At 38.9% G+C, this 27,094-nt stretch overlaps 1 protein-coding gene across 3 annotated transcripts in view; it reads right to left on the bottom strand.

The window, feature by feature from the left end:
- The window catches only part of LOC146467506 (doublesex- and mab-3-related transcription factor A2-like), a 52,157-nt gene extending 25,876 nt beyond the window's left edge, over positions 1-26,281 (bottom strand). The window contains exon 1 of one of the 3 annotated variants that reach the window (XM_085125826.1): positions 25,858-26,281. In XM_085125826.1, coding sequence (XP_084981952.1) covers positions 25,858-25,944 — 87 coding nt within the window. In that variant the 5' untranslated portion in view covers positions 25,945-26,281. Of the gene's footprint in view, positions 1-466; positions 858-25,727; positions 25,752-25,857 lie in introns of those variants that run through there. The other 2 variants (XM_085125828.1, XM_085125827.1) reach the window with 2 other exon arrangements.
- Between the last annotated feature and the right edge of the window lie 813 nt (positions 26,282-27,094).

Raw genomic sequence — 27,094 nt, 5'->3', positions numbered from 1 at the left:
GGCTTTACGCCTGATTTCGCAGATTTTATCTCACATTAAGGAAAATTCAATATTTTAATGATGCAATTAGTTTTTTTAAATTAGTAAGTGTTTCAGAAAAAGCGAGGTCGAGTCGCACATTAGTCTTGCATAACATTTCATGGAGATACCGGGTAATCAAATAATTGCTGGGAACAGTTGTTTTGCCCGGATGTGTCATCCATTTTAACTTTCCAACATGTTGTCTAAACACGATGCGAGATCAAATCATCAAACCAAACTAACTGTAGAATGTTGATTTTCATAAAATGTGGATAAATACACTAACTATGGTGTCTTTAGATGCAATATTGAGCTAAATGAGATGAGGTTTTGTCGCTTTACTCAAGGCAGTACAGTTCGACATGTTGCCACATGCGCAGAGCACCAGGGATGTCTGAAAAATAATAGCTAATGAAACAACGAAGTTCAAACTGCTTTAACTTACCATTGCGGATCTGTTTGACGTAGCATCTGACGCTTCATTAGCAGAAGACGTTCCCTCCTCAGCAGCCATCGCAATTATCTGACGGGAGTCGCGTTTAACGGCGTCTCCAGGACACACTGTCGGCACGCTCGAATTACGCTGTCAGCCCCTACTCGGCTCGTCTGCTATTTTAATCCAAAGTAAATTCTTTTGACAACGTTTCTAATTGTGCTGTTATGGCTTTGTTCTATTGTTCTGAATTCGTTCCGAAAATAATTCGTGCTATTTTAAGAAGAAGCAAGCTGCTTCTTTCGCGGATGGCCGGTTGCTCCCATTAACAGTTTAACAAACCGATGGCCAGTTTCGTCTGATTTACGTCAATGGAAATGGCGCGCCGTTTGTTCACACTGACCGCTCGTGTGGCGTTGAATGCGTTAATAACACCTGACCGAGCCAACAGGCGTGAGACTAACAAAACAATCCAGTCCTCCCACGACTGCGAGTTTGATGAATGAGTCATTCAGTGGGCAACGTATAGAACAAGCAATAACAGTTGTTTCCAGAAATCGTTAATTCTGCTGTTGATAGATCATGAAGTCTACTATTTTTGCAAAACGAAATGAGCTCAATCCGTTGATAGGCTTTTGCCGGCTTAGCACGATTCCAGAAGATACTTATTTGTTTATTTGTTACAGAGTTACTTTTATTTCGATACAGGATATGTATATTTATTGTCAACATATATCACCTAGGCTTGCTCTAAGCTGTTCAACATGCACTGCAGCGCAAGTCACGCGCGAGAAAGTTCATTTCTACAGCAAAAATTTCTCGAGCAGGTCGCCAAAAGACATCATGAAATATCACTAGCTACAAAATTCCGTTTTGTTTGGGGTTACAGCAGATCTTTGGTGATTTGTTTGTTTAGATAGTTGTCGCTTGGAATTTTGCAGGAAAAAATTTTGCCCGTCGATAGCGTGACAACTGGAAAGTTCTGTCTCGCCCTATGCGTGATATCAGATAATGAACAAGATTGATTAAGCACGCAATGGCTGATATTGAGTCCGACCTTGAAGTTATTGCTATCATTATGCACAATTTCATGCATGGACCATGAATTTTCTGGTATTTTGAAATTTAGTATTGCTGAGTATAGCATTTTGTTGCGCCAATGTAAGGAAAAGGATTACTCCACAACAAAACACGACTGCTTAAAGTTTTTAGCAGTTTGGTTTTGTTTTCGGAAGTGCTAAGTGTTAGAAAACTACTGATTGTAAGTGTTAACATCTTTTAGCCTTAGGGCTTGTCTAGCACACGACAATCAAAATGTATACAGTTTAGCGCCAATATATCGAACACGCTAGCTAGTTCCGGCGGGCTTCCTATGATCGATATATGATCATTCCCCCATTCGCCTATATTTAAGCGCAAAAACTCTGCGTTAAATCGTCCCATTTCTTGTTTAATAAGCAACTGTGTTAACTCTCACGCTGCGTGACAATATTAAAAGCAATTAAATGACCATATTCACTAATAAGGTGTCATAAGCCTTCCCGAGAACAAAAATTCTTGTTAACGCTGACATATGACTGAACCTTGATTACAAAACGTAACCTCCAACGCCAAACCAGAAGCCTACACATCATGTTTCATTTCTGGAATGCCTGAGAAAAATATATTGATACTCATTTTTGAATATTGAGGCAAGTGAATTTTTAGGTTGCAGTGACTGCACCTGGGCGAAGTGTATAACGCGCGTTGAACGATAAATTAAAAGCTTCAATATTTACTCCACAGCGCCGCGGTAGAGACAATTAAATAATTCCATTACTTAAAAGCTCGGAATTTTTGACGATTTTAATATATAGGATGTACATGGCGACGTTCAAACTGTTTCTAATCTTCGTCAGGCGGTAGGGCTGTCTGGCCTGTTATCAGGTCACCATATGTAGAACTACTGATTGCCTATCCGAGTTCTCCAGGACGAAAATCACTCTACCCACTAATAAAGTGTTAAAATCGCTTCACCACTGATGCTACTATACTAGAATAACTCAGGTAACATGGCTACTGTTATTGAAAGATACGTTCATTATAAGGTGAAGATACGTTCATTATAAGGTGATGTCATTGTTTTTAAATACACGCTGAACAATGAACGACCCGGTCATGAACCAAAAAACCGCTCCCACACGGCGTAAGAGCGTTCACAGCAATTACATCTCTCTATTTAGTAACAACGCGTGGGGACCGTTCCATTCAAAAGTATCTTGTTAAACGTATCGACCACCTTTAGCGTACAGTTCAGCTAGGGAATCGGCGTTCGCAAGACAGTAACCTGATATGTGGGCCATTACAAATTCTTCGCCTTTTCCAGATGGAAAAACTAGACATTCCCGATAGGTAGCCAAATACCGCATCAATGCTGCGCTGCTGGAATGAGGACCCTTGCCGTAAAAGTTACCAAAAACTGTACACTTGAGTATCCCGTCTGGGTCATGGGGCAGAGTCGTTAACTGCCTTTTCTTTTACAATATTTTCTCTCAAAGGTGGATTGAACGTCAACAGTTAAATGTGATTCCATTCTCTCGGGTGTTAAGAAGGATTTACACTTATTGAAATTTCACCAGCAATTATCGTTATCTCTTTGGACGAATTTGTGATACATGCCTAAGCAAAAAGCACCGAATCAACCTTTTAATGTAACAGAGAGGCCAAGCAAAAACTAATGGTTTTTAAGTCTGTACAAGACTTTGCTCCTTCGAAGGCTTCGACGTGTCATCATCATTAAGTCTTACGCACAAGAAAGCGGTTTTGTGAAAAAATCCTTTGGGAAATATCGCTAATAATACAGATTTCTCATACCCTCCCTGTGTTGTTGATGCGTGGTTTTAGTGAATAAAAAAAAGCGGGAGGGAAACATCTTCAAAACTCGTGGTAGTTTTTAGTTTTGAGCGAATTTCATCCTCTGTATTATAAAGCAAATAACGACGACGCGGCGGTATTGATCGCTACGTCAATCTCAAATACCTTTTGTATTTCAATGGTGACAATGTGATTTATGTTTTCAGAGCCTTTCAGGGATTTGTTAACTTCGACACGCGCTCCTGATTAGACATAATCATTTAATCGGACAATTTCCCTGTTGAGTTATTTACTCTCGCGCGTTAAGCCGGGGCTTTCGCTTGATCTGGTGTTATATGTTATATTGCATATAACAGCCACAAGATTTTGTTGCATTTCAACTTGGCAATAATGACATGAAGATGACAAATTGTCCATCGTTAATTTAAGTTTTCATTATATTGCATATAACATCCAAATGCTTTTGTGTCATTTCTGCTTAAATAATTAACGTTGTTCGTTAAATTCATCGCTAGCTTTTGTTCTGAAAAGTATTTCAAAATCCTCTTTAATTAACAAATAAGATGATATATTGCTTAAGAACAAAGTCCTTTGTGAAAAACACCCTCCCGATCTTTTTCTGAATTTTGCCAATGAAGTTAAAAGTTCAGAACTCGTACTAAGGCAGAAAACTATTCACACTAATGAAAACTCCACATTGAAATTAGCAAAACCCGTATACATTGATGGTGTTTTTCTTGTATAGAGGCAAAGAAACTCGACAATAAGACAGTGAATGCTCATTGCTGATCCTCATCGACAGTGATAGTTGTGTTCATTGCTCAGATTTGCTATTTCGAGTTGCATGAGTATACCAAGAATTGAAAGTAGCTCTAGTCTAACGAAAAAGGACAGATTACAAAACCACAGTTTTCCTTCGTTTGCCGAATTGTAGCGAGAGAAAGATGGTGGAGACGAGACCGAGAGAGACCAGTGTTAATCTTATTTCATTCGATATCAGAATTGAACAATAATTGAAGAAATGATTGTATTGTGGACAAGTTTAAAATCATTATGAACAAGCCTGAGCTCCGCAAGTGAAAGGGCCAATACATTGAGTTGTTTAAAAAACAACATTGTTTTGTTCAGTTGTTGTTGTAGTTGAAGTTGTTTATATTTTTGTTGCTGTTTTTTTTTTTTTTTTTGTAAATATTCACTTAAAAAGCAATTATAATAAAGAATGAAAGCTACGAGCACTTGAGTGGTTAAGAAGCCAAGTTTTAACAGGGTACTCACTTGAAAATATGGAACTATTAAAACAGAAAAGTTATTTTTCATAACTTTCGCAAGAGTTCACAAATTTCCGTCATCTAGTACGGGCTTTTACCTCGTCTTTCTTACCTCGGACATGGTGAATTTCAGTATCTAACCAAGAGCTTCTGGTTACCTCTTTTTGAGTCTTCCACTTCGTAACGATGTTCAAGGCAATTAAACACGTTTTACTCGCTATTAAGTTTTTAATATTGCATCAGGACAAATCCACCCGCAGCGAAGGGATGTATACAACAAATTAAATCACTCACTTTGTCAATCAGGTGTTAGAATTACTCCATTCATAATTTGCTGATGCAATGCCCGAGGAAAAGTAGGTGCCAAATCGCTGAATGGGTACGTTCATTTTAAGATACACTATATCTGGGCGAAATGAGCAATGCTTGCTGCGCAATGATCTCAAAGTTTACTGAAAAATTCGCTCCTACGGCGTCTCACCAAGGACAATTAAATCGCACCAGTAATAAAGTGTGCCATCGTTTATCTCACGATGAAATCGTTTAAAAATAAATAAGAAAGGTATCGACTGCACACCATCTGCAAGATATAAAGTCAATTGGGTACAGGGGTCGCCACGTCTGGAAAGACCGTTTTCGCTAAACGATTCATTTACTATCAAAATGTTAAAACTACTCCAAGCTCAGCAAATATTTAGTTTAGGTGCTCGAGGTTTAGAGGTAATTGAATAGGTATGTTTGAATATATGAGTGGCATGCTGATCTATCGGACAAGTGGTTTTAACAATTTTCTCTCCCACAGAGTACGAATGTTCATAGCAATTAAAACACTCCATTTACTAACGAGATGTTAAAATTACTTCACGTACAGAGAACATTCTTTAATTATTGCTAGTGTACCTGAAACAGGAAGTTGTAGAGAAACTCATTGAATTCGTACTTTAACCACGTAGACTGGGTAGAAAAGTTGTGTTGAAGGAGTGTTTTGACGCAAAAAAAAACTTTGGAACAATGTCTTGCATGGTTGCTAGGAGTGTCACTTTGCGTGCAAGTGATTTTGGTCACAGGAAGTCTTCCTGTGACATCATTGAAATTTTAAGAATATATTTAATTTTATTGCACTTTGGCACCGTTTAAGTTCCCTATATCAAAGAGGAAAAATACTGGGAGAAGTAAAATCATATATTGTCATTGCGGAATACTTCGAACTTTTGGGAAGGTACGAGAAATGCGGTGCAATGAAGAACCTGCCCACAGCTCGTACCTTCTACATTTCTCTTGCTATTATTCTCGAATGACTGTCGTCTTTATGTCAATATAATCGCTGGTTTACCTTCTTTGTTTGTTTATCTCTAAGTAAACGCATGCTGAGCTATCACAGAAAGAGAAGTTTAAATATTTACTCCCACAGTGTTGCGGTAAGCACAATTACTGAAGTCACTTCTATTTCATTAACGTTTACTTCACGTTGTAGGAATTTGGGCTAAAATATCGTTACGTTTCACTGGTCTGTTTCCTTAGCCATCATAAACAGCCATATAAAGTCCGATTCAGTGTTCGCTTAGTTTCACAAATTACTTGAAGTTCACAACAGTGCTCGATTTGAAGTTTGCCTGAGGTGATATAGAAGTAGACTCACCCATTGCGGTAGGTTACATTTGGGATATATCAGTTTTTAAGGCATGCTGATCTATGGGGTTTTAACATTTCCTCTCCCACAGTGCAAGAACCCTCAGCGCCAATTAAAATACTCCAGGCACTAACAAGATGTTAAAATTGCTCTACGTGCGGAACATATTTTATTGCTAGTGTAAGTTAGTTAAAACTGAAAGCTGCGCTCGATAGATAGGCGCGTTCACTGTAGATTCGAAGGTTTGCCACTCTGTTTAATTGAAGGAATTTGTTTACCCAAAGGATAAACAAAACTAAAACTTTGTTTGTCAAAAAGCGTGTCTTGTGTATAACAAGAGAGGTCTTCTCTTGTGTATAATTAATTCTCTGCAAAGTTGTTCCCCAGAATCGAGACTGAATTCAAAGAAAAATGCTTTTAGCTCAGTGAATAAAACAAAACTAAAACTTTCTTTGGATGAAAGTGCTTTAACGTATAATGCGTGGCGAAAAGAATGTGGTATATCTTCGTTATAATTGTGTCTTTGTTCGCGGGATAAATACTCATTTATTGCTACGGTGTCTAGGAATCTCCACAACAATTATCATCAATTTATTGCTATAGTCAGGTAGTAAACTGTTACTAAAATTACTTGGCATGATTCTCGTAAACGTTTAGACTGCCTTTATCAAAAATGGCACGGAATAGTTAAATGGGTACATTCAATTTTTGAATCTACTCTATCTGGGCGAAGTTAGCCACGCGTGCTGAGCAATGGTCGTTAAGTTTCTTCCGTAAATATTTACTCCAACAGCGCCTCAGTAAGGACAATTAAATCGCTCCAGTAATAAAATGTAGTATCGTTTATTATCTCACCATGTTATCACTTAGGCTGATTGCATACGAGCAAGTTTTCCATTAAGTTTTGTAACACTTTGGCTCGTTTTTGAGTACAAAAAGAGTGAACAAATTTTCCATGAACTTGTTCAGGGTTTTTACAAGAAAGCTTCTCAAACAAACAGTACAAATGTTGTCCTACATTCGAGAATTTAAAACGATTTCTTTTCAACTGTTACTTGGATCTAAGGGCTGGTTTCCATATGTGATCGCGGATCGCAGATCGCAGATCGCAATAAGGTCTGCCCTGCGATCGTCTGCGATCTTATGGAAACTACTTCTGCGATCGTCTGCGATCCTGCGATCGCGATCGCAGACGATCGCAGAAGATAGAACCATGTTCTATCTAAAGGCTGGTTTCCATATGATCGCAGACGATCGCAGACCTTATTGCGATCTGCGATCCGCGATCATATGGAAACCAGCCTTAACAAAACGAATTGCGATCCGAACAAAACCCCACACTCTTGAATCGCTGTCAAACCAAACTGTAATTCTCTGAAGGTGTTACTGACTTTTGAGTTCACATATTCATGTCGTCTTGCGGGACCCCGTAAGTATCTATATGGCCAGTCCTTGCCAATTGTCTGTTGTTATGCATTTGCGACTGAATCTTAATAAAGAATAAAAATCTCGGTTAATTGCTCGCCTTCCTCATGCAGGCGATGAAGTTCAGTCACCACCAGGCTACTTGTCATATGTATCATACAACCTTTTTCACAACATAAATTGCTTCATTTACTGTCAACGTGTAAAAAAATTGCTCTATTTTCATTCAGTCTTCATTGCTATTACACCTAAGGTAAGAAATAGGGACACTCGTTGAAAAGGTGAGGTTTGGTTAATATCACAAGAGCACTCGACGACAACCTCAAAAAAAAATACTTAAAATGTTATCTTCTGTGTGTCCCAGATCGTGTTGTGTCCTTTTCGACATATCTGTGTAAACTAATACAGGTTGATGTGTTCGGATGCTTTAAGCTGAAAATTTAACTTGCAGAAACTTTTAGGAAACGGAATTTTATTCCCCGAATTTATTACTAGCTGTTGCTGGCTGACTTTTTTTCGCATTTTTAATTACATATTTTCCTCTTCAAAAACGAAAAGAATTAGTTCTTCAGTGTTACGAAATGTTGAGCAGACATTCTGCCGAAAACACTTCAGGTTGCGTTCGATTGACCGTACTCCGGAATAAGAATAAGCGGAATGGACGTGAGATTTCTCTTTTAAGTAAATTTGGGAAGCCATTTCTGCAAACGTTCGCTAACACATGAGAATTTAAGCAACATTTTGTAACTCCAAAAACCGCTCATGAGGGATTTCTAGTAATCATTATGTGTATTCCTATTCCGGAAAAGGGCCAATCGAACGCACCCTTGATTTTCTTTCTCAGGCGATACAGGAGGCCATCCGAACAGATATAGGGATACTCACTGAGAAGATATGACTTGGTTAATATCAGTGTTCAAGGCACGCGGATAAGTATGGTTTGAGAGGTGTGCAAGCATTTTTACTCTCCCACAGTGTTGTGACGTTCCTAGCGATTAAAACCCCTTTCATTAGCACGGTGTTAAAATTGCTCCATTCAAAAGTTTCGTTTCAGTTTAGACCACTTGGTAGAATTTTGCTTGCCTTAAATTTTGAGTTTCGGAATGAACAGAGGTTGAAATATGAGTCGCTACCACCCCTTTAGGTATCAACAGGGAAATTTATTAAGCGCTCAATGGCGAGGGGGTTTGTATTGCGGTAACGTTTCTTGGCATACAGCCATAAAAACCTTTGAAAAATACGCGAAACTCGTTGAGCTACAACCGCGCCCCTATGATCAAACCCACCGCTTTTCATTTCTGGGAAAGGTCGCTTTTCGAATAATCTGTATAAATGATTTTTCTCTTTAAGCGGAATACCAACATTCAGAAAAACTACTCTACCATGAAGAGAGCTTCACGGAAGGTGAAAACTACAATGTCGATTATTGTCCCACGGAGAGGGGGGGTAATGAGAAAACTAATTAAAATTTCAACAACTACTGCTAAGTATTTCCGGAGAAATGCTTTGCTGTTGACAAAATAGTTTTTTTAAGTTGTAAAATAGAACTAGTGTACATTCTCAGTAATTTTACCGACAACGATAATTTTCCTTTTAAACAGACGTCTATAGCGCACGCTTTAAGTGACTTTTCCGTCCTCAAGTGCAAGATTTTCTGGCGTTGAAAAACTACAGCTCATCATACGATGTAGCTTATTGTCTCAGGGGGGAAGAAATAGGTAAGCTCGTTGAAATTTTAACGTTTCTCACCAGATCATATTCGGGCGAATACGCAATTAAATACATGCTGGGCTATGAACGATATTCTGTCCGCCCTAACAAAGAGGTTAAGAACTCATTAAAAGATGATCATGGCTTCTTTAACAAACACAAGGCGGAATAATTATCTTGTTTTTCCGGTCTTTTAAAACCGCGGCTACCTGTCTCTCTTTTCTTAAGTACAAAGTGATTACTGATATTAGCAATACAAATAATCCGAGATGTAAGTCCATAAATCTCGACTACCCATCTGAATCAATATCCACCTATACAGAGAAAAGAGATAAGCAGAGATATGTGGCAGTTCATGGTCGGTGTTATTCCTTTGCACTTGCGCTTCACCCAAGTACACTGTTTTCGTCCAAAACAAATAAACCACAGACTTAGACTTGGATTTAAGTACTATTTATGGTGTGCAACACCAGAAACCATATAAATATTTTAAGTTTGTAATACTGGTTAATTGGATTGTGGCAATATTTTATCCAAGCTAACAAGATTAAGAAGAGAACGGCGTATATGTTTCAGCCTGTTTTTTTAAAGTCGCTGTTTGCATAAATTTACTGATGCAAGGTGTGGTTTATAAGGTTGACCTTCCTCGAATCTTATCTGAATAATGGAATTTAAACTTTGAACAACAATCGTTTGTATAATGTCGTTATTCTACATAGTAGAAACCTTTAGATTACATTACGAGCACGACAACGAATACGAGAGTTTTTTTAACGAAGTACTAAAAGATATTTATCCCCAGGAAGCTTCATTTTACTGTCTGTGTGCGACGAACTTGATGTAGTTGTTTTGAATGATAATAGCTAAGCCCTTTCGTGATTCCAAAATACGAGACTGATCATCTACGTTTCGAGGACTTGTTTTCGCCACTAGACAGTTCGCGTAAAGCCTCAAAGTAAGTTGACGACGGCTGTCTCGTTTTCCCGCCTAAACAACATGCACTCGTCAGACTCGTGCCCACTCTTTTTCTATTGGAAAAAGTCGTAGTCTTGCGAGAATCTACTACGTCTCTAGTGGCTGGGCTGGAACGAGCAGGTATGAGCCACTTAGGGGCGAGGTAAGACCTGGCTACGATTGCAGTAGTAACAATAAATTCGGCGTGGGTAAATATCTGTTAATTTTCTTATTGCAAATGGTCACGTGAGCGGTATCGAATAATATCCCAAAACCCGATACTATTCGCAAGTATCGTTACTGAAATCCCGGTATCGGTGGTATCGAGTGCTGGTTTCAATATGGGCCTAACAGTGCGTCTAGTTGTTGTTGTACAGAAAGTGTATGTACTTGTCAACTTTTTTACAGGGACAAGTCAAAATGGGACAAATTCTTGCCAACAAGTTTACTGACGTGGCCATCATCCCACAAAACAGTTTCGTTTCGTGTGCTGCACCATGAAACAGTATTATTTTCCGGATTTCACGAGTGAAGGGGAACAAATTAACGCGATTTACTTCTTTGCAAAATTGTGTCACAAAAATGGAAACTATCAAACAGAAAACGCTCACTTGCAGGACACACGTTTTATCTACGTCACGTCGATTCTTGCTGAAACGTGCAGTGCCAAAGGGTACCGTTGTTATTCCGGAAACTTGTTCTTTTTCATGTTTGAAGTGCAATTAAGGCTTTAATATATACTTGCGTCACACTATAATTGATGTTTACAATGCAAAACAATCTTTTAGAATATAGCTTTTTTCGTGAAGTTAAATTTTGTTTCGCAGTATTGATTCATTAACTGTTTATTTCAAAACTAATGTCAAAAGAAACGGGGGCTGACAACTTTAACAAACGCTGTTTGAGCAATACTAGGTCTTAACCTTAGTCATCCCGGAAATTTGGATCATCCTCCCGAATTTCTGGGAAACATCTCCTTTGATGTTCCGATTTTTTCTGCAATGTCCCGGAATTATAGCGTGTTTCCCGGAAAAATTTCTAAGTGTCCCGATTCCCGGAAAAATCTCCAGATTCCCGGAACAATTTTGGCTTTGTCCCAAAACAGCTTTGTTAGAGTTGTCACCCCCGTAAAAGAAAGAGTAAATCTATTTCGGATATTGGCACTTGCACAATAACTCTTCATAAAGTTGGATTTGCTTCTAATTTACTATACTTTCCGTTGCTATTAAATAACTGCCTCGTGTGTCTTGTCTGTTCATTCATTCATTCATTATCTACATTTGTTTATATTTGCAAGTGGGAGTTGTGTTTCGTGATCTTGTCGATATTTCCGTACTTCGTACTATTTTAATCGTCCGCCCTAGCCTTTGGCATACTGGTCTTTGTGAACATGATTGGGCCTTGCCAGAAATAGTACCTGACCATGGTAACTGCAGAAAATGATGAGCAGACGTTTAGTAATGACTAGATTATATTGCGTTGATATTGCTTCAGTAAATATGAAACAGGTAACAATAATTCTCGGAAGATGTTACATGCGTCGTTATTGGCTTCCCTATAATCTATTAGAGGAAAGACGCACGGATGACGTCAACAAAAGTTGTGACTTTGCACTTTACTCCGTCGAGAGTAAAGCAGAGAGACGCGCTCTAATCTTGGTTGGAACATTCATTGACGAGAAAACTGAGGCAAATAGGATTAGCATGCACTGTCCAAACTGGATATTAAACTCTTGCAGGAGATTTTTTCCGTGGGGGGCTATAGCTACCAGGAACCAATCAAGACATCGTACGTGAGCCAAGGCCGTACTCGCGCGGACACTATTTGTGCCAAATTTTCAATGGAATAAAGGTTAGTTTTAAGAAAATATTGAAGTTTACAGTGCTTCTCAATCGAACTACAAAATATTTCCAAGCCTTTGCAAATTTCGTCGAAACTGCCTTAAAAGACTGAAACCCACGTTATGTTCACTTAAACAAATCGTTTTCTGATATGGTATAAGACGAACTGTAAAGATCACAGAATATCTCTCACCCCTGGAAAGAACATAAGCGATCCACCGTTTATTTCGCAGCTGGCCACTGCTTTTGAGGCATTTTTTTTTTTCTGAAGTCGTTAGTGACCTACAATTCACATGCCTCTTAGTAACAAAGGGGCAGAAACGGATATTTTAGTTACTTTGAATCACCAAAAACATGTTTGTATCAACGGATATGTAGAAACCGTGTTCCAGTTTTATTTACAATTGCACTGCTAATGCATAAAATCAATAAAAACTAGTATTAATTATCATTGGCTGTGAATGGCCAGCTTTTTCAAGTTTTTCCCATGCATGTGTTTTGAAAAAATCCTTTGAAACGTACTATGGTTTCTACTTCCTTGGATACCTCTTGACATTTTCTTCTCGATTCTCCAAAAGTAATTAGTCATGTTTCAGGAAAGATACTTTGTGAAATATTTGTGAGCGCAGTTTTGCTGAGAACAGCAAAATCTCCCGTGACAATTCCCCCTTAAGTGTACCTTGTACCAACTTATCTTAATTCCCCCAAAAAACAGGGATGACACGTTTTACGCATTCTTCTTCCGAACATGAACATCCCGAAAGGACAGTGAAAGGATTTAACAAATACTCAAAAGCTTTGATATGAACGAATGCTCACACTCTCCGACGATTAAATTTCATCTTATTTGTTATTGACTCACTGTTTAAACTAACTCGTGTGAACGCTTTATCTTAGTCCAAACTGCCACAATATTTCTACTTCAATATCCATTAACTAACAAATTGCGTATAAATCTCACTGATAAATCGTTTATCTACTTCACTGTCCTAAATAACAATTATGTATCGACTTCACTATTTTAATTGAAAAATCGTGTACCTACCTCATTATTCAAACTGGCTAATTGTCCAACTAATATATGATTCAAACTGACAAAATGACATCAGTTGTGACATAGCCTGCGTGGCAAACGTTTCGTTTGGGTCAGTTTCCATCGTTTTTTGCATCCTGACCGCACGAAAGTTGGAAAGAATTTTGCTCCCGATTTGACTTCGACGCAGAAAAATCCCACAGAAACGCTGCGTTGTTGGCTGTCAAAACAAGTTTCTTCATTTTTACTCAAACTGGAAAATTATGTATTTATCTACATTACTATTCAAACTTACAAATCGTGTATCCAGGAACAGAGTCCAAATGACAAATCGTTGTTATCGAAATTACCATTGAAACCACGTAGTTACTCACTTTAGGCACAAACTGTTATTGACAAATTGTACATCTATACTTCACTGTTCATGGCCTCAAAGTCATAAAAATCTTCTTACCTCAGTGCCATACAAACCAACAAACTGCTTATTTAGGTGTGAAGTCAGGATAGATAACATATCGCTCGAAACAAATTAAGTAGTCAGAGAAACCAAGACAAGAAATATTGAAGTAACGTACGTCGCATAGTGCTCAACTGTCTAATTCCTATCTTATGGCTTACGTAAAACCACTTTTCGTCACTATTCAAAATGACCAATCGTATATGTACTTCACTATCGAAACTCACAAATTACAAACTGGGAATCTACGTCATTACTACCAAACCGTGTCTTTTCCTCACAATCCAAACTAGCTGGCAAATCGTGTAACTACGTCACAAACTGTAATAAACTGTTTATCTGCACCACCGTGAAAACTGACAAACTAAGTACAGAGTATTGACCTCTCCATCCAAATTAACAAATCTTGTGATTTCCTAATTTTCTAGACTGTCAAACTGTGCATCAACCTTGCTATTAAAAAGTAGTTAACTGATAATAATCGTATATTGACCTCACTATCCAAATTGACAATTTATTGCGTATTTAACTCGTTATTAAAAGGAATAAAATCATGTATGTACGCCCGGATATCCAAACTCGTGTGAGTTCCGCACTTAACTAACTATCCAAACTGACAAATCTTGCATCGGAACTGACAAATATACCTCAACATTCAAACTACCAAATCGTACATCTCCCTCACTATCTCCAAAGTGAAAAGAGTTGTCTACCCCGACATCGTCTTAATGTGTATGTAATTCAGGATACAAAACGACAATTATGTATTCAACTCACTATTTAAGCTGAGAGTTTGCGTATCTAACTGCCGACAAATTACACGGTACCTACGTCAGTAAAATAATCCTACAGGAAAAATTTTGAATGGACCGCTTCAAATGTTAACAACTGCAAAACCTGCATTTTGTTGAAAGATATATTAATCAGATCGGCGAAAGGAGGGAGACCAGGAAAGCGTTTTGGCGAACATCTACGAGACATTTAGAGAAAAGACAAAGACGAGATTAAACGAGTCGCTCAACACTTTTACCTACCCTGAACCAATCTACTAACGAACGCATCGTTAGTGGCGGGAAGTCTGTTGCCGTTCCCTGCATCACCTGAGCACGAAAGCTGTAAAATCGACAGTCAAGTCCCAACTGGGATTGAAGAAAGCTTTTCCTCCAACTAAGTTATTTTCATTTTTCACGATACCCTGTTTACACCAATAGCTATGCTACACCCTTCGATATATTGATAAACCACCTCTGACAACACAGAATTCCTTTATGTGCTACGACAAAGGGTGAGCGCCCGAAGCGTTTGCTCTTGGCTTTGTGTACGGTGGCCAACGGACATTATCGATTCAGTTATGCAACCAAATTTTCGTGTGACAAATGATACATCTAGCTCATTACTTAAACTAACAAATTGTGTATCTAAAATTATCACTTAAGCTGATAAATCGTGTATCTAACTCATTATTCAAACTAACAAAGTGTGCATTACTTTGACATCCTAACCAACAAATAGTGCGACTACCGAGCTCCCCATCCAACTAGCGAATTATTTATTCACTTCCTCATCCAAACTATGTCAAATCTCGACGGTCAAACTGCCAAAAATTGTATCTAAATTAGTTTATTTGCTATCACCTTCTTAACATTAGTCCCTTAAACTATGTAAATGCCATCACAAGATTATCTCTTTGCAAACAATGCTCAGTTGTAGCTTGCCTCCGTCAAGCCAAGAACTAGCTATAACTAGTTTGAACGAACGAACGTTCCATATTTTCTAATGTTATGAAGCTCCACCAAAAAAGACGACTTAATAACATTCTTTTGGAGTGATCCGTTCCCGTGTTAATTATATAACTCACCTTCCATCACTCCGTTTTTCAAGGAAATTGTTAAGTGGCATTACGTAAGAATTCAAAGTTGAGATTATTTAGTGTTTTCTTCTTGTATCAGATGATACAATCCCTAATTTAAGTTGATCTCAGGTGTGTATTTTCATTTTCATGATAAGAACAATGAACGTGTCCACTCTCCCAAAAAAGCACAACGTTTTGCTTAAGTCAGCTAAGAAGGAGTGATGCATGTTGTTGATCTTGTGACATAATAGTGTTAACGATAAAAAACAAAGCCACGACCTGCATCGAACAGTTCAGTCTTAACTAATACTAAAGGCTGCATACAGCTCGTTCTTTAGCTACGTTTGACATTCTTTAACAGTGAACTCCCCCGCGGGCTTAGAATAATACAGGGATCAGAGGCTACGTTGCAGAACCCAAAGAACCAACTGTTTTGATACCCGATTTGACAAACGTATCTTGCAATTTGCACAGCAATACAGGTATACAGCTCTGCTGGGATCAAACTCACCGTCAACGAATTGCTTCCCGAACTACTCCTGCCCGCAGCTCTTCTTATAAAAAAGGTCCAGTCTGCGGCTTCCATTCTTCTCTCCGAACATCAAGCCACTGTCTCAGACACTCCTGCTCACTTTACGCAGCTCACTGGCTCTGAATCACTAAGCTATATTGAAAATATTACTAAATGTGTCTTTCTATTGTATGTCAAGATGCCCACTGAAGCGAAGCCATAAAAAACACAAAGCCTCTCAAGAAAAACGTCTCAGTTGCTCGTAGTTCCACACGTGTTTCAAAATGTTGCTTTCTAATGTACAAAAAAATTAAGCCGACATTCTCCAGATTACTTAGATTCTCTTCTCTCTGGTTAGAATGCCTATGCTCTCGTGATAAGTTCCTACTTAAAGTTCCGCATGTTTCTTCTGAAAGGGAATGGTCAATTTTGTCATGAACATGGGGCGCTGCCAACAATTTCTCTTCTAAAAGTTTTCTGGAATCATCCATGTCATCACAACTTATTTAATGACAATTTGAGAGTCTCTTTAGAAAACATATGTCTTTAAAAAGCCCAGTAATTGCTCGAAAAGACCTTAGGAGATGCTTGTTTACAACATGCACTCGACCGAACGAAGACCCATTAATCACTGTAGGTGACCAAAAGTGACGTAATCGTAGTTAATTGTTTGTAACATATTAAAGTCTGTTTCAATTTCATGCCAGTTCACAATCACAAATCGCTGCACGCTTCAAAGGCTGTGTTCTCTGTGCCCTGGGGGGTTACCTCATATAGTCGGCTATACGGCAGAAGGCTTCACCCATAAGAAGCGCCTTTTTGGTTTAGTATGCAAATGTGAGTACTTGGAAGGGTTGCAAAAATAGACTGTTAACTAAAACGGTAGCAATTAAATTCAAATATTAGAAAAGGCAGCAACACAAATGAGCAGAAATTACATGCAAAGATAGTCTTGCTGTACTGATAACGGGTATTCTCCTATCTTTAGTTCATGTTTGAAGAATGCGAAAGTGGAACATTTAATTTTGCTTTTGTTTCGCGTATGTGAAATGTGTACCATTTTCGTAAAGATTATTTGGTGTGTTAAAGAGCAAGGGTTTGAGGCTCTGAGCGGGGCCTCTTAGTATGAGACTATATTGTGTACGCCCACCCCCTCCCACATCCACTCACATTCCCTCCCTAAGCACTGTCAGGAGCCTATTAAGAGGAGCCTCCATATGCACTATATACTTGAGTCAACCTTATTATCTTATTATTTTTAGACCTGCCTCTTCTGCAGGGAGCTTCAATTTCCGCGAAAATCTGTTGCCGCTAACGTCCGCACACAAGCGCCCAACAAAAAAATGGCGGCCTAAGGGGGCTCTTGGCACTGTGACTGCTTCCAAACCATCGTCTGTCCGTACAAGTTTTGTAACCAGTTGAACAACAGCTAGGGTTCCAGATTCTTACCATCTCTAATTTGTACCCGTATGGTGTGAACACCTTGCTAGATATTAGAATAAGTGTTGTATGGCGGAGCCTGGTGCCAATTTTATTGTGAATCGAACTGAACCTGTGAAGTTCAGATCCACTTATTCAGGTTTTGTACCAGGTGCAGTTCGGATTCGTACGAGTTTTATAATATGAAAATGGAGTTGGTGAAGTGGAATAAGTCAATAATGCAAGTATGTTGTCAAGTCGAAAAACGCGGGAAAAAAAACTTCCAAGTGCCCCGAACAGAGTCGAACCCATGACCTTCCACGGGGAAATAGTGGTCAACAGGACCTGAGGCATATATGTCGCACATTCTTCACCACGAGTCTCCGGCCCATAGCTCAGCAGTAGAACCATCCAACCGGTCTCTGGAAGGTCATGCCATGGGCTCGACTGGGAGCACTCAGATGTTACTTAAAGTTTTCCACTGAGAACATTCTTCATTTATGGAAGTAAACTGCGTTGGGCCCTGTTTACAAGTGATAGAAATGCACGGCGTGGAAATTCAAATCCCAAACCCCACGGAGCGGATGTAAATGCGTCATAAAAAACAAGGCTGACGCAAAAGGGAACAAAATGCAAGCGTTAACATGAGTCAGAGTTCAATTTCCATCGATGAACGTATAAGGGAGTATATTAGACCTCATAAGGAATGGTGTTCAAAAGCGTGTAGGAATTTCGATCCTCGTCGCTTTTCTTGATAGTTTGAGTGGCTTTGAACTCACAAAGATCGTCCAAGCGCGTGCTGGTCACACAAGTGCGAGAAAGTCTAAACTTTTTTATTCATTCAGTTAAAGTCGTTTCCGCTTGCGTCATGCTTGTTCTTAAGGTCCCTTTGGAGCGCTGAAACTTTCTTTCAAATTAAAACTGTATAAACAAATTATGGTAATTGAAAGAGTCAGGCGATTTATCGGACAGGAACTTAGGAGCCATAAAAGTAGTACAAGGGCGTTGGTTTAGAGCGCCGGTCAAGCAGAAATGCGTTTAAACCAATCAGGGAACGACTCTCTCAATTCGTTCCCATTCCTTCACGAGATTCAGTCGCCGTCACGTGGTTCAACGTCAAGCTTATTATTATACTTGGTTTATTTTTAAACCGGGATTAGTGACATTCCTCACAACAAAAATTATAGCTGTACTCGTCCTAAGCCCAATATAAGGAGTCTGATAAGGAACTGAGCTACAAAGAGGGAACAGTCACGAAATCAAGTTGGCTCAATATCAAGAAAATTAACCGCTTATTGATTAAAGTGTAAAAAAAAAGATCCATAGTTGTGCTGATCACGCGTCTTTTCTCAATATCGTTATGAAACAACGCTACTTTCTCGAACCTTCTATGAAGATCACTTGGATTAATGAATTAAACCACTGTGGAGATTTAATAAGGAATATTTTTAGTTTATTATCTCAAAGTATGTTTCATTAGTGGTCCTGCCTTTTGTGCACGCAAGATCAATATTGACACCAATATTAATGCTTTCCGTTGCGATTGTTATGTGTTTCATAACATTGTAATATTAATCGTTAAGCGTGAAAAAGACTTCTCAGTTGAGGGTGAGGTTCGAAAGCTTATTAACACTGATCCAAGATTACAACATATAACCCAGGGGGTCGTTTTCATGAAGCTCTCTGTCTTATTTAAGATGAATCCTAAGAATAGTTACTAAACAAATGGTTTTGTGTTCAGACAACGCTTGGTGTGATGGATCGCTTCAGTCCAAGAGTCCCACCCAGAGTGAACTCGTGACCGCGTCCATTTCTTAGGATAAGGTTTTAAAAGAAGCCCCTTTGATATCAAAATATGGGGAGAAAACACTTCCAAGAATACGCGTTCACAAACAACTCGACTGAATTCCAGTTTTATACCAATCCTTACTTTAAGTAGCCATACTCAGTGCCTAATGAAGATCTTATTTATCTTCCAGAACAATTCCCTTGTAATTTCTGGGGCCTTGTGAGTTCGCGGTTGATTAGGGATGACAGTGGTTGCCAAGCAACACTAGATCACAGCTGTACGATAGTGCTTGAACGTCGATTAGAATCGGAAACCGTTTATATACTTACATGGTTTTCAAGAAGCCTTAGTCACGAAACATTTCGGATATAACTTCATTATTGCTTGTTCCTAAATTCTAAATGGGCAAATTCTTCCGGATGTATTGGTTTCGCGTGACAATTTGCTACGAGCAATCGTTTTAATTAGCGAGTTATGTATTCCTCATGTTACTGGCTGCTATTAAAAAGTTATTAAACTGGCTCCTCTAATGATTATTTAGACTAAGGTTTCAGCTTTCTTTCTTTTGAAACGGAAGAACAATTCTTTCGCCTCTTACATGTGTAGCACGCTGGATAAAAATACGACCAGACTATGTCTGAACTCTTTGTAAACTGAGAACGCTTGAGAGGTTGAAACTGTATTGAGTTTGAAGAACTCGATAGCCCTAGCCTGCGGCTTGGGTTTATGCTAAGTAACTTTATGCTGTAGACATCCATGAGGTCTCTATTGCTTGAACAGGTGACGAAATGATCTCTTCATTCGCACGGTCGCCTCCCAATCGCCTCCCTGACCTTGGTGAAAGCTTCGGGTATATTTTTATGAGGGCACAGGAAGTCTTTGTTTATCGACATCTTGCGATGAATGCAATAACACGCGATTTGCGCTATAACAAAGAATGACAAATTTGCCCATCGCTATAAGTGTGTATCTATTTGATCGTCCCTGCCGAATACAGTGTTTAAAAATAGGTCCGCAAAGCATGCATAAATTTGCGCTTCGTGCCTGTCGTTAAGCTCAGTTCCTTCCGAATCATTACTCATTTCCTTACTTGACAACCTCACCGAATTCTTGGAGTGCGAGCGTGGGCGAATGGAAATTTAATGGCATTTCCAGGTTATGCGGAAGATTAAAAAGAAATTAAGGGGAACTCACGAAACCAACTGGAAGAAAATTGCCGTTATTTCTCAGTGAAAATAAAGTCTGCGCCTCTGAAAATTGATGTCTCGTTTTGTGTCATGTATTATTCCTTTCTGCTGAAACTGGGGATAAAAATTCGTAATTCTAGGTGTGTCTATTCAAATGAGGCCATGAGGCTGTGTATTATTATAAAGTGATGTACAAAGTGGTTTTTGTTTGTCACTCTCTGGATGAATTTCGTAAGTGTGACCTGCATTCAAATAAAAACGTTTGAGAAGTTCTTTCCTGCGTTAACCTATTTTTCAACGTTTTGCAAGCTGAACTATAGATGGGATTCGTTAGTGAATGCCTAACGGTTAAGACAACATGCTTCTTTAGCCAGGTTGAATTTGGGAGCTTGCGTGGGCTTGGAATACTTGTACTTAACAGAAAACGGAATGTCATTGTTTCTTATAGCACTAATAATTACCGGATTTGCTTTTTATTGAGCATCTAGTTTAACCTGTGGCTTCTTCAGACAACCAATATGGAGTTGACTCACCCACCCCTACGCTAAGTCATCAAACTCGAGTGCCTTCACAAACTTGTCCGATAAGTCAGTGGTTTTGGGTTTGACGATTTTGTTTCTTAAGGCATGTGGTTTTGAGGTCTTCTTGAATCAAGGACTTTAATACCGTCCTTCTGATAAGGCACTAGAGATAGTTACTGAAGAGGGTCCTTGAATTGCCTCCGTCAGCATGCAACAGGCGTTGTCTCGGACCTTGGGTCTTTGCAGAGGTTGGCAATGAATACATGACTTCCGCTGAGATGACTGAATTTGAAACGAGAAATGAGATACGCAACTGTTTCGAATAAGAAAACGGGTTTGTGATAAATCAATAGCACAGTTTGCCGATAACAAAATACGCCCTTAGCAAGCATATTTAGTGAAAGCCATGCGTCTTGACTCAGTTTTTATTCCTTCAGACCACAGACATACCTCACTTGCCTACCTCTCAAAAACAAACTAACCTACAAACCACAGATTAGTGGCACTGTTCCTAAGGAGGTATATTATCCCACGACACAAGTTTAATCTCTCAGTTAGTACGGGACTTGCTGTTGTTTTCAGTCACGTAGCGTGCACTGAAACGCTATAGCCTAACTTCGTATACTTTCTCGTGATTAAAAGATGCTTCCCCACTGTGCTTGACGTTTTCAGTGTAGTACTAATTAAGGAACAAAGAGAGTACTGAATAAAGTCTATAAAAAATCGTTTTTGTACGTTACCACCTTTCTAAATCGTTTTAAAACGTGTCCTTAAGTAGTAATCTGCCCTGACGAAACAGCTGCGCAAGGCATCAGAAGTAGATGATTGATTACGGTAATTTTGTCAGTAAACGCTAGTCGTTTTGGCTAACTGTTCATGAGCCCGGAGGCAATAGTTTTACACCAAAAGTTGGCAAATTTCACGTAACGTCTTAAAACGGTTGAAATACTAATTTTCAAGCTCTGAAATCAGGAAATCTATTGAATAATGCTTTGCTGCAGTACTATAGTTATTCATCATGCTGTATACATGGTGGTTCTAACTTCCTAGTCGCTAGCCGGCGAAGGATGGATGAAATCCTAAACTTCTACATCAGCTTTTCAGAATGCTTTCTTGTACTAGAGGGCTGTAACCTTCTGATCCTGTGAAAGGACTTCTTATCTGAGCGACTCAAATCATAGCCATTCATTAATTAGTAATAAAATCGATATCCGTGGGTAATAAAAATCCTGTGGGTGAAATCAGGAAAGCTGGTGAAAAGAGAGCAGAATCTTCTGCTGCAGTACTAGTTGTACATTATGCTGTATACATAGTGGTTCTCATTTCTGTGGTTGAAACTGATCACGAAAGCTATTGAATAATGCTTTGCTGCAGTACTAGTTGTTTATCGTACTGCATATATGGTGGTTCTCACTTTTGAGTCGATAGCCAACGGATGGATGAAATCCTAAACTTCTACATCAGTTATTGCTTTCTTGTACAACGGGGCTATAACCTTCCGAGCCTGTGAAAGGACACCTTAACTGTGCAACTCAAATTATAGCTATTCAGTAATTAAGTAATAAAAACGATATCTGTGGGTAAAATCCTCAAGGCGGAGCAGTACAAAGTCGCTGTTTTCAGCCGTATTGTTTGTTGTGCTGTACAGTCAACGCACACAAATTTCTGAGTCTGCGAATGACAACAACAATAACCATTATTTGCATGACCATATAAATAGTTGCAGCATTGCAAAGGCTTCAAAAGAGTCCTAACGTTCTGCTACTTATGGAAACAAAACACAAAGTACCACAAAAACGAAAGCGAGCGGAAAAGAGAATTAAACTTCATCGATTATATTATTTGCTGACAAATTGTTTCTTAAATCAACACAGGAAGAAATGGACTTAACCATCTGCATGCTTATTAACAAAATAATCAGAGGAGTTAATCAATACTACAATAAATTCAATGATTTGTAAATCGTTTGAAGTTTTGTAATTAAGCGCCTATTTTATCATAAAAGTCATTTCTAACGGATGTAATCCAAAGTTTGACCATTTGAAAACTATCGAGTGTGCTTTCCTGTCAGTGGGAATTTGCATTGTGCTGTGCAAGGTGGGTCTAACTTTTGAGTTTGCTGTTGGAGTAAAACTTGTGAGTCTACCTGGAACCGTGGTGCAGTGAGTCCAGAAGGGTGACCACATTAGTCAAGTGAAAGGAGGATTAGTATTTTCCTTCAACGCTCACGAGCGTTCATGGTTTATCATTGCTGTACAAAGTGGATATTCGGTAATAGTTTGCCCGATCCAAACCTTAAGTGTGACGAGTCAGTCAAATGGAAGCTACTGAGCAGAACGTGTTAGTGTCTATTATAGAAGCTGGTTATAATTTTTCAATTGTGTGGTCGATCAAGAACGTTTCATAGCCTGCGCCGGCACACTGGTTGCTTCTTTACAGCCACCCCTTCGAAGACTGATGGAAGTGGAAAGACTCCACTTGCTGTTGCTGTTCAAATAAAATCTCCTGGTCAGTGGTTGCATGCATTTTCAGGTGAACTGGCAGTTCCGTTTGCAAATTTGAACATCATGGAGGCTGTTCTTTCCATGAAAAAAAATTGTTTTCTTATTTGGATAACTTGCATAAGACGAATGATTATTTTGACACCAGACATTGAGCATCGTTCATGTGCCATGGAGTTGGGTGAGTGTCCTGAAGTTCGCAAAGACTGCTAAGGCCTTAGCCTAGTACAGCAGCTTTCTAAATAACTAATGAGTTTGATTTGGTAGTTAATTAGGACGTTTTACATCCTTAAGCTGCATGATTAATCTGTTATCTATTTTGTATATACTGTTATTTCTTCATCAGTGAGCTGAATCACTCAGTGCTTTCTATGTGATTTGATCGAAGCAGGCCACTGTTTAAGACAACTCGAGATCTAATATTCAAGACTTTAAAAGTTATACTGAACTCAGTATGAATTCATCGACATCAAGAGGGTTACAATGTATGTGCAGCTATATCAGAAGCTCCATTGTTGAATAATCTCAGCCCTTCAAAGCAGTAGGGGAGGTTTGATCTTCAAGATATAGAATGCTAGTTCATCTCAGTCATCAGTACTCAACTCATAGTGAGGACTGCAGTATGCCAATCGGATTTTTTTTCTCACAAACTAGAATATTTAGCAGCAATTGACACTGAAATCAACCTGACCAGCTAACCGACAAGTAATAAAGATTCAGTGACTTCAACAACACTTTGTTTCTCTTCTGGAACTAACTGGTTGCTAATTTCTGGTAACAAGTCTGCATATGGAGTAGCGGATATAAGAGTTTAGCGTTCGATAGGATTGTAAATGGATTATCGTGATAAAAGGATAAAACAAGTAAAGAGAAGTATTACTTTTAAATATTAATAACTAATTGATAAACTCAGCGCCTAGGATGCAGTGATATGATCATCATGCGACAAACTGCTTGTGTAATTCACAGCCTGAGTTCACTAAGAACTGAAATGTCCTGAGATGCACTGGTTTAAACAGTGTTGAAACTAAATAAATTTACAATAAATCAAGATTACATAAACTGGATCTGACATCTTACAATCATGATCACGGGAAGAATAATGGAGTATATTCAAAGTCAGTTGTTATCAAGGCCAGAACTGCAAAAATCCTAAAATTAAAGTGACCTTTCATAGGCGCCATACGCTGTATTGATATCAGAAGTGCATATAAATCGTAAAACTTCTTGCCTGGAAGAACTGAATGGGATCCCAGCTGAAGACTTTTCTCTCACGATATCAGGCTCGCAAAGGGTCGCAGTGTTATTAGATTATCGGAAAACACAGCAGTTTAGTATAGCCACCTGGGCCAAACAGGATTCACAATTCCTTCAGTTTGCACCAGAAAATCTTCCCCAATTCAATGAACAAGACGTCTTAAAATGCACAGCAAGAAGATTCATGAACAATTAAGTTATTCACAACCTCAACACGGCTTAAATGAAGACCAAGGGAGGTAAACTTGTTAGATAAGAGTAATTCGTCAGAAACGTAATTAAGGTCAAACATTAGGGATCGTTGAATGAAATATCAGAAAATTAGTATAGCTTAACCACTAAACAAGCTGCTGTTTTTAGTGACGCACTTGCGCGTTTGTTTTTGGTCCTTTTAAACAGAACGATTTATCGATAAATCAACCCGGTTTATTCAGTTCGCATACCACACCGTTTAAAAGTCCGACAGGAACTCTAGTTATGCATGTTTGTCCACTAACAGATAGGCCCCCGAGATGCTGTGGGTTTAGTTCCGGTTTTCAAATATACAGAAAAGTTTTATCTACAAACGTAATTAGCGGTAAACGACTGATTTTTGTCGATTGTTCATACTTTCGGAAAAATACCGTAATCTTTTGGCGTACTTATTTTCCATTCACGAACTAAAACTACTTGTTCAATTTCTCGCAAACTCCGTTGAGCGAAGCGAGGTGCTGCTCGATTATAATTAAAAGTTAGTTTGCAGGCTTAAAAATACTCTTCTTATTTCAACTGCCTTTGCTCGAGCGTGGTGTTATTTCATAATCCTGCCGGTCATTTTACAGGTAAACCCAGGGCATGTCTGTAAATATCACACACATTCTATGAATGGTTTAGAGACAAGGCCAAGTTGAAACACAATATAAATTTTTAACGCATCAAGACTTTGAGATTCCCAGCACCATTTCAAAATAATTTACCTGGCAGCTGTGAATCCTTCCGTCGTACAGCTGCATCTCAGAATTGTAGCAAATAATTGCCCAACTTTTATAAACTTATCCTGAGTTAGGCGAGGATTAAAATAGTTACCTTGTAATTGCATTTACATTGACCAAATGCACGCGCCTTGATTTCCTCCATTGTTCACTTTCAAATGCATAACAGCGCAGATCATTGACCTCAATAACTTTGCATTGAACAAGGTTTTGTTCATACTCACCCTAGTAAATTGATCTTCGGAGCTTTCTACAGTTCCACTCTGCGTCGAATCCTGTTCGCTGACCTCCATCGATTTTTTTAGTTCCATCCACGATGCCTTCTGAAGTTCGTCTGAGTTGGGCTGGGACCGAAAAATCTTGAGTATTGTAAATCCTATATTGTTTTCTCGACTTTTGGTCGCTCTAAACTAAACCAAGCTAATGAAATTTACGCGGAAAATAGCGCGTATGAAACGCAAACGAAGCTTTACGGTATTGAAAACTCTGCCGGGCAAACACACCGTGCAGCACGTGTTACTATGCCACAGCGGGTAAAACGCCTCGGCCTGCAAGTTTACAATTTCCAAACTGCAAAAAGAGAACCGCTCTTTGACCGCCGCGTGCCCACACGGAACTCGGTGAGAACTAAACTTTTGTGAATATGTCGCTCGAAGGTCATAGCTTTTTTAAACAAGCAGTTCTTTCTAGAACCTCAAAAGGTTTTGCTCACTTAAGTTTAACAAATTATTTTAACTCCGACCCGACTTAATATGATTATAAGTCAGCCGTACTAATCCGGGACACTATTCCAGAAGTTACTAATTTGTTTACTTGTTACAAAGTTACTTAGTTTTCGATACAAGATATCCAACGTCTTCTAGAACATTTCGGGTCAAGTCAAGTCACGCATCCCAACCAGATAGTATTTTTTACCAAACATTTTGATTCTTAATCTGTTAAGAGCAAGAATCGAAAAAGGGCGTTTTTGTTCTCTTAATTATTTCTTGACGAGAGAGCCCCTGTGTTTGCAGTGTAATTTTGCTAGTTTATAGAGGCAAAACACTTCGCGTGGGCTAGCGTGACCCGTTACTACTAGAATATTCTGTGTTCTACGCAACATGTCTAGAAGGATCTATCTTGCTTGTGCATATTGTCGCATATTTACGGAAAATTTTACGGATCACAAAATTTTACGCTTTTCAGGTGAACCCCTCCTCTCACTTTGTCTTTTTTAGTGGAAGCAGAAAAAAGCGATTTTAATTGCTCTTTTGCTCGCAAGTTCTGCGTTTATAGCGTCAAGGCCAAGTGATCCGCATCGGTAATGCACTGTGGCCATATCGGCCCTAGTATTTCGAGTAAAAGTAACATTTTCATCTTGAAGGGAGATATAGGGTCGCGTTTAATTGTTTTCCGGTTTGAGGTCGAATATAAATCTGTTCTCACTTCAAGGGACTGATCCTGATAAGATAGCAGATTGAT

The sequence above is a fragment of the Pavona decussata genome, unplaced genomic scaffold (assembly GCF_977016875.1).
Source record: "Pavona decussata unplaced genomic scaffold, jaPavDecu1.1 SCAFFOLD_135, whole genome shotgun sequence".
NCBI classification, from domain to species: Eukaryota; Metazoa; Cnidaria; class Anthozoa; order Scleractinia; family Agariciidae; genus Pavona; species Pavona decussata.
Note: the sequence above shows the minus strand (reverse complement) of the source record. Positions and strands in the feature narration are given on the sequence as shown.